The sequence below is a fragment of the Triticum dicoccoides genome, chromosome 4A, assembly GCF_002162155.2.
Source record: "Triticum dicoccoides isolate Atlit2015 ecotype Zavitan chromosome 4A, WEW_v2.0, whole genome shotgun sequence".
Classification (NCBI taxonomy): domain Eukaryota; kingdom Viridiplantae; phylum Streptophyta; class Magnoliopsida; order Poales; family Poaceae; genus Triticum; species Triticum dicoccoides.
Window position 1 is genome coordinate 582,031,440 of NC_041386.1, and position 8,784 is coordinate 582,040,223.

Here is an 8,784-nt window from a genome sequence, read left to right on the forward strand (position 1 = left end):
CAGGCGGCAGCAGCGCTGCTGCTGCTGCGGATTGGGGAGGCGGCTGGCGATGTGGGGAGGAGGGGCCGGGGCGGCTGCATATAAAGGGGCCCCGGGGGGTCCGACTTGGGCGAGGGGGTGCGCGGGGCGGCGGCGATCCGGAGTCCGGTGCGGACATGGGCACGGCGCGAGGCGGCGCGGCGCTGGGCCGGCCCAGTTCGGCACGCGATTCTTTTTTTCTTTAAATAAATTCCACTGGAGAAAAAATATCCTAAATATATAGGGAAAAAAATCTAAAAATGCCAAAAACAATTTTCGCCGTCTAAATAAAATATTTAGAACAAAGTGAACATTTTTCTGGCCTAAAAATGCAATTTTGAAAAATTACATGTTTTTTCTAATTTAAATAAAGTCCAAATAAAATATTTATTTGAATTTAAAATCTTTCCTCCAATATTCCACTGTGATTTGAAGAAGTCATATTATCTTCACTCATTTATTTTAATATTGGAAATATTTCAGAGAAAGAAACTATTAAAATCAAAATGATCCTCTTTTCAAATTTGAGAAAATTCAAATATGAAAATAAAAGAAACCTCCAACTCTCTTCTTGGGTCCTTGAGTTGCTTAAGATTTCTAGGATCACAACTAAAATATAAATAAGATATGATATGCATATGATGACCTATGTATAACATCCAAATTGAAAATTTGGGATGTTACAAAAGGTACGCTACCCATCGTACCCCTCTTTTTTGCTCACATTCGTTCGCGAAAGCCCTGCCATTGTTTTGCCCGATTCGATCAATACAACACAACTTGATTCCTCCCCTCATACAGAAATTTCGATTGGATGATATGTGAGTCGATGCCGTTCACTAGAAGCAGCAGAGCAAGCCAAAGTCATCGATGATCCCAACCTCCCTGCCGACCTACGACTACACAATGGGATGTGTACCGTCGGGCTGAGCTCATGGATATCAAGATCGTCGTGAATGGTCCCGATAGCCCTCGTCGGAGAATACATCTGTTCTCACCGGATTTTCGCGGGAGGAAACGACAAATACCGGGCAAACCGTGTTGACCCATGCACACCATCAGCCTCTCCAAGGCCCTGGGCCTGCGTGCCAGCCACTTTCTCGCGCCGGGCCTAATTGTCGACCCATCATCTCCTTCAAGCCAGCCCAGCTTCAGCCCATGGCCCAGTTGTTAATCGTCACCCTATCCGATGGTTAGCAAGCCCATTAGCAAGTTTTGGCCCACGGCACAACACCCCTCTGGTTGTATTTTTCAGTAGCGTAGTTCATCTCATTTATGTTTCTCCCGCAAAGAAATGTATTCATGTCTGGTACGTGTTCGTCTGGTTCAAAGAGAGAAGTCATTTTTTTGGTTTTGCCCTTGAAACTTCAAAGCCATATAACTTTTCAATTGTAATTCCGGTTGAGGTGATTCCAGTCCTATGTGTTTCTCTTGGAGAGCACAATCTTTCGGTACCACTTTTATTCAGTTTGCATGACATAAATTCGGCACCCATGTCCAGTTTTATTTTCAGCCTTTTTCAGAGCAGAATATTATCGATAGCCCCCATCCTTGTGTTCCTCGCACCATTCGTCGATACTCTTCTGCCTGAGGCAAGCCAACCACCTAACCTATGCCTCTGAACTTTGCATCCGAGTTTTCTAAAATATTTGATGACCATGCTTTATGTTGCATTCGATTTATCTGTCGGTTTTATTATATTTTTTCAAGGGAGTTTTATTATATGTGGTAACTACGCTTTATTTAGATATATGTTTGATATGCCATGTTAATATGCTATAGGTGTGTTATACTTTTGTTATGCATATGCCATGCTATTGCTTTATGCACATCCTTGTGATCAAACAAGAACTGTGAAGAAAAATCTCCACCCTAAGATGTAACGGGAAGTGGTGGGACCACTACTTTTGCTTCTTGGTCAATGTGGAGTAAATGCAGTCTGTACTACGATCATGTCTTGCTGATTTGCATCTCACTGTACCGGGTCTCATCTCCTTGCATAATACCACTTAATAATAGTGATGGAGAAGATTTAAGAATATGACACTGCCTGTTTAGTATGAGGAAAGAGATGTGCAACTCGAGTTATCGTAGTACAGACTGCATTTACTCGAATGATCATGCTAGTTGCCTCTGAAGACGTGCAAAATTTAGAAGTGGTACATCCAAAAAAGAGGCTTCAATCACACTGATTTTTTTTTTGCGGGGGAATCACACTGAATTTATATGTGTATAAAGAAAATTCAGTCGAAAGATTGTGCATGACATAAAGTGGTACATCCAAAAATGAGGCTTCAATCACCTTCAGCAGGCCCGTGCTCTCTTTTCATGGTGCTAGGTTTCTTTTCACCGCCAAGGAGCTGAATGGACATCAATATTATTACACTATTGATTAATGTAAGCACGGAGAGCAAATTAGCGGTAACATATTACTGCATTCAGCCAGCCAACGGCATATGGAATTATGGATGGATGGAGATGATGTTTAGTTGTTACCACTTTCCCTGTGTTTCCATCTGCCATGCCTTCCACGTCCACGTCCGCGTCCACTGCCCGAGGCGTTCTACAGAAATCACTGACGATCTGAACAGATGTTAGTGAAGCAGAACTTAAACCGACTCACGGTGAACGTATTTCCCACGTCCCATAACACGAACATGGATAGATACTCGATCGAGGAAGCAGGCAGTCAATTAAGAAGAAACCGTGCTAGAGGAGAAGAGAGATTGGGAGCCACCTTTTGGAAGGCATCCTTCATCTCCTCCGCCCTCGGATCGCCGAGGGAAGACAGGATCTCGAAGGCGCCGTCGATGCCATGGTGGCTGAGGAAGCTGAGAAGGCAAGGATCAACGGGATCGATCTTATCACACGGCAGACGCATTGTTAGAAGCTTGCCACGGGCGGCTGACGGCAGCAGGTGGAGCTGCGAGTCGCGCTTTTTATTCCCCAGGGAGGAGACGCCTGCGTGATTTTGGGGTAGCGGGATGGAGCAGTCCACGAGAGCTGTTGTTTGACGCGGCAACGCAGACGCCCTTGAGCACACATAGGCCCGCGCTACTAACCCGGTATATATCTTTGGTTTGGGCTGTGCCCGTTTCTTTTCTTTTGGTGATGTACAAATTCCTCCAAAACAAAAAGATATTAGCTCAAAAAAAGAAGTGTTTATAATAAAAAGAACTCAAAACAAGAGGTATATGTTCAAAATCTTGTAGTAATGCTGCTCATTTTACAGTAGCTACCGACCAATCGTCTGAGAAGAGGGCCAGGCTGTTTCGGCTAAGGCAACTTCCAAAACCCTGTAATAATTGCAGTTGTGCAGAAGTTGGCAGGCAAACATAGCGAAGAAATACGCCACATACTTCAGGGGCAAACTTTTGTGATCCATCCCGAAAGGAAGAGAATGTTTTGAAGGTGAATGTTGTTTTCTTGAGCATGAACTGCTAAGCAAGACAGATACATCAGCAAAGAAAAGGGAAATGAAACCAAGATGATAAGTCAAGGAATAGGCTTCAGGGGCAAAATGAAACTGCATCTCGATGCCATAGATAGATGGTACACCATCAGTACGCATGCTTTAATATTCTTTGGCGCTTCAATGCACGTTACATATTCAAATATACACAAATGGCCTATATAACACCACTCTGAACTTGTGCGAGTGAAATCCCCACAAGAAAACATTTGATTCAGAGTGACCTTTTGGACAAACGACACTCTTATTATGTACGTTAAAACAATGTATCTGAAGGGCAGCCTTTGCTTACAGGCGGAAAGGCATTTAGTTGCTCTAGTATAATCTACTAAACATGGAACCAACGGATCCAAAAACAAGAAGAAAAACAGAGAACCAGAAGACCTGTAACCTACATGAGCCTAGTCAGTTATCATTAGATCGTTTGGGAGTTGTCCGAAAATGTCTGGGCAGCCTTCCCAGCTGCTCTTTTCTCTGGATTCCCAGTAACCACCAAGGTAGCGGTACGTGTCGCTACCTTTATCCTTCGCAAACCACCGGGGTTTCCACCCACTCTCCTGCATCTTTCGTGCCTGCAGTACAGTTGGGTACCATATCATGTCTCTATCATGATTCATGAAGAACTTTTCAAGCTTATTATCATATGAATAATCCAAATGAGTCGAAGTGATTGTTATTTCAAATCTGTAGAAGTCCAGTATGGTGTATCGGAGTTATACCACTCCAAATTATTGAATGATCAAACTGAGCATATTAAAAACAAAATTATTGAAGTGAATAAATCAAACTTATCAAGTCACATTATACTACGGTTGTTTGTGCTTAGTTCATGTCTTCTGATTTTTCTTCACCAAGAATACAACACAAACAGCTGTAAGCCTGTGATGCTCATTTTACAGATAGTTGGCACATCAGAATGGAGTCCAATGTGGTGCATCAGAATACAATTGTTCCACTAAAAAAAAAGGTTCACTACAGAATTATTGAATACAGAACAAACTTATTAAATACTCCCTCCGTATCAAAATATAAGACACTATGATAGTGTCAAAAAACATCTTATATTTTGATAGAGGGAATAAAAAATACTGGAGTGAGTAAACCAAACTTTTTCAATTCATGGTAGCATAAGTGAACCAGCATCTGGCCTGCTGTTGCCAAGGGAATACTTTGAATTTATTGTAGAGTATGAAACAGGTGGGCAAAACCCAACCAGGACCTAACAGCCCAGAGTTCTGTGCACAACATGACGTACAGGTTTATTTCGATCCCACTAGGTAACTGTATGTAAGTTTATATTCACAGCCATATGAATCCAGCATACTGGTAATCTCATTCAGACCTCGCAACGCCAGGCCATGGTTCATTTTAATAGATATTGTATTGCGGTTACAAGCATGTGACACATAAGGCCATGGTTCATTATAGTAGATATTGTATTGTGCTTAGAAGCATGTGAATCGACCAAAGGTGGTATGTAATGCAGCCAATCCAAAAGTTTGTTCGAGATAAATCAAATGTAAGCAAGGCATGAGTTAATGATCATAAGGGATGTGAAGGGTTAGGTTGACTAACCTGCCGTTGTCTCTGCTCAAGCCTCAACTTCTCAGCATTTGCTCTTTCATATTCACCATTCTCTAGGCACCTCTGGTCCGGTCGCAATCTTGAGTCTGTTGGTGGAAGTTTTTCCTGCATATAGGTTGGGTTTATTCAATAATCGATCATTAGTTTGAGTCCACACATAAATCAGTACGATGTTAAAGTGAAGCTTGCTGCGAAGCTAACACCCTCACCTTCAATCCAGGGGTAAGTTCATTTAATGTGATCGCAAAGCTAGTGAAATTGTATCGAGTGGGAAACTTTGGTGGTTTACTCCTTTTCCACAACAAATGGGCCTCTGAAAAATTCTCAGATCCTTTGCCTTTTCCAAAGCAGTCACCCATCACGTAGTGCATACTTTCATCCCATTTACCAAAGAGTGTAGCAACAGTTCGACCACTTCGGTCCTGAATAACACCTTGGACCTGCACATACACCAGTGCAACTATGCTAAGTTAGACTAAGATGTTTGCACTATCGGAAAGTTAAGGTACTCACACAAATAAAGAGAGAAAATATACATAGTCTGGAGAATGAATAAAGAAATTCAAGACGACCTATAACTGGTCTTCTAAAAAGCCGTGTGATAAAAGTTCTTTTTTGGCTGAAGCAATTAATTTGTCATGTTAACATTATTAATTCTCCACCTGATGGATGTGTGTGCATTGTTTAGTCAGAAAACATATTGTTCAGCCGATGAACCTTGTTCTGAAGCAACAGAACAATAGTTCAACGAAAGCAAATACCTACATGAGGAAAGTAATCAAACATTGAAGGCTTCATGAGAAGGGGGGTACTGGGGGAGAAATATAGACAGACTTTAGGTTACTTCTAGAAGTTCATTCATGCTTGAACCATGGACACAACCTCCCCTATTTCAGGGATGCCATCTTAAATAGATGGAAAAAAAATTCTGACAGATTAAATTACGAACAAGGAAAAACAAACAACCAAATGATCAATGGATGGTAATGCGCTTCTGTATCCTTGATATAAGTCACACCTCTGAGGCTCCACAGCTCAACAAAGCTAACAGCAGTTCTGCGGGAGTATTCTTCCTTCAGTTGGTGTTTGGCAGGTCAAATTAAGGATGGAAATGGCAAGGGGAAATGAAGTGTCTACATTTGGCTGGTAGGATGGAACATTTCTGGATTGGGAGTCAATGAGCTTTATGCTTTCAATTCTCACTGTTTTATTCAGGTGGTACAAGTAACATTTCAGCCTATTTCTAGATAAAAGCCCACCCTCTGTATGAGGCTTCACTGCCCAAAAGGCTGAAGTTGGAATATGATCAAACTATTCAGAGCACTATAGGGCCAAAATGGTCCTTTGAATTCAATAGTTGATTTCGGAGCACTATAGGGTCAAAATGGTCCTTTGAATTCAGTAGTTGATTTCTGAGCCAAAATACTATTTATTTTATTTGTGTGCAATATTGCCTTTTTTTTCAAAATAATAGCATAAGGCTCAAGACTTGTATCATTTTCAAGTTAGATTCTAAAATTCCTGGGTGCCAAAACTTTGAGAAACATCACATTAAACACCAACTATTTTTCAAAGGAAATCGATACACATTGTTAAAAGGTGAACCCATTATGCTTTCAAATGAATATATATAAACTGCTAAAAATATGTCTTGCCAAAAGGCACAGATGCATCACTTGCTTTAACTAATATGCATGGAAAAGCATCATCTTAGTGACAAACAAACTGCAAAGTTAGGAAATAAAAGGAGAAATCAGAAGAACAAGCATACAAAATACATCTAGTATACAGGCAATTTATTAAATACCTGATGAGGGTTGCGATCAATAATTGACTGCTCCTTGAACTTCAACTTACATGAATATTCGCGATTACCTTGAATGCGCATAGTACCATAGTGATCACAGTACAGTTTACCCAATATGAGATTGTAAATGGAAGTGGTCACCTGTGATAGCATATTTTCAGTTAATCATTTCACAGAGTTAACCATTTCTTGATAACTAGGTAATAATACCTTGCTCCACTGGAAAACTTCACCATCATCAAACTCCAGTGTTAACACACCAACAGGATCAAGTTGAATGGAGCGACCCCAGAACTTGCTCTTTAGGTTGCTATCTGCCCAAAACCTCCAGCCATTTCCCTCACAGTGGCATGCAACAACCATTGGATGATGACTAACCTGGCAAGTGGTATTGAATATTTTTATATAAACCAACATGCAGAAGCAAATAAACTAAACTTCAAGAAAATCTGTAGTGGCCTCAAATATCTGTTAGTCTACAAAAGAAAGGCTATTTGATGATTCAACAGGTACAGAGTAGAAAATCCGAAGTAACGACTACATGGGGCACTGCAGCAGTATTGCAGCGGGCTGTTCTGAAAGCAGTATTCAAACTAGTTCATGGAGAAGTTTAAGGTGTTACGTTACATAAACTCACTATCAGAATGTAAGAAATAAGTTAAGAGAATGAACAGTGGACTATGCTAACCAACAGTAAGAACCTGTTCTTCATATTACTGGATTTCTAAAGGTTCATAAAAATACCTTTTCTGAGAAAAAACGAAGACCTTTATCTGGATAATCTGCTTCATAGGTCTCCCCAAGAAGAGGGTTGAAGGGCTTACAACTCCTTCCATCCGTAGAGGCATAACCAGAAACAGCAAATGCTGCAACGCTTAGAATCCTCATCAGACTATCCCCCTGAGTATTCAGCATAGAGATGTAAGATGCATAAATGTGGTTCATCTCATGATAGAAATAAGCAAATAAACATGTCCAATCACAAGTTAGTTATTGCCACTACTACAGATAACATGCACACAGAAAAGTTCTGACATCTTTGCAAAGAAACAAAATGGTAGAGAACAGGTTAAACATAATGACACCAAGAAGTGTTAGAGGCGGATTTATAATGCACTCGAATGAGTTTAGAGTAAAACGGAAGACATTGCATAAAGGTGTAATATGTAGGACACAAACAGGAGTAATCACATAAGTACATTGATATCCTCTTTGGTACAAACCAAAACTAAGATTGGATATATACTACAACTGCAAAGCAGGAGATAACAAGAACAACCTGAAGAGGAGTAGAGGACACGGTGCAAAATCGAACAGAACCACCTCTAAGCTACTTATGTTTCAGGTTAAACTACTTAAGTTCTACTCCCTCCGTTCAAAAATAGATGACTCAGCTTTGTACTAACTTTAGTACAAAGTTGGGTCATCTATTTTGGAACGGAGGGAGTAGTATGAAAGGGAAAGTCACGCACTTCCCGTCACATGCTGAGAATAATGAGGAAGAAGACATACCCTTTTGCCCCATTCATATGCACGATCAATAAGGTAGGAATACTCAAGATCCTCGAAACATTTTTGTAATGATGAAAGAGGTTCATTGAAGTAAACAGGCAGACAGACTTTGGTAAGATCCTTTCCTATGTTGTCCTTGATCATTGACCACAAACTAACACCCTTCTCTTTCTCAACTGGATCTGGTAGCTTCTTACGCCTTCTCACATACGGATAATTAATTCCAACAGACTTCATAGAAGGATCAATTCCATCCATCGGGTAGTCGTCCTCATCATCTGAACCAGCTTCAGATCTTTGGAAATCAGATCCACTGCTTTTAAAAGAACTAGATGAAAGGAAATCAGTTGTATCAAAATATATGTTCTCTTCATCGTCAGTCTCCTCTTCA

General features: G+C 40.7%; 1 protein-coding gene across 2 annotated transcripts in view; it reads right to left on the reverse strand.

Moving 5' to 3' along the window:
• Positions 1–3,539: 3,539 nt before the first annotated feature.
• LOC119286929 (oxysterol-binding protein-related protein 1C-like) overlaps positions 3,540–8,784 on the reverse strand; it is a 10,446-nt gene continuing 5,201 nt past the window's right edge. Inside the window, exons 5-11 of one of the 2 annotated variants that reach the window (XM_037566399.1) lie at positions 8,394–8,777; positions 7,626–7,781; positions 7,092–7,259; positions 6,882–7,022; positions 5,284–5,514; positions 5,066–5,179; positions 3,540–4,062 (exon numbers count right to left, since the gene is read on the reverse strand). In XM_037566399.1, the coding sequence (XP_037422296.1) occupies positions 3,892–4,062; positions 5,066–5,179; positions 5,284–5,514; positions 6,882–7,022; positions 7,092–7,259; positions 7,626–7,781; positions 8,394–8,777 (1,365 nt within the window). In that variant the 3' untranslated portion in view covers positions 3,540–3,891. The remainder of the gene's footprint in view (positions 4,063–5,065; positions 5,180–5,283; positions 5,515–6,881; positions 7,023–7,091; positions 7,260–7,625; positions 7,782–8,393; positions 8,778–8,784) is intronic. The other variant, XM_037566400.1, reaches the window with a different exon arrangement.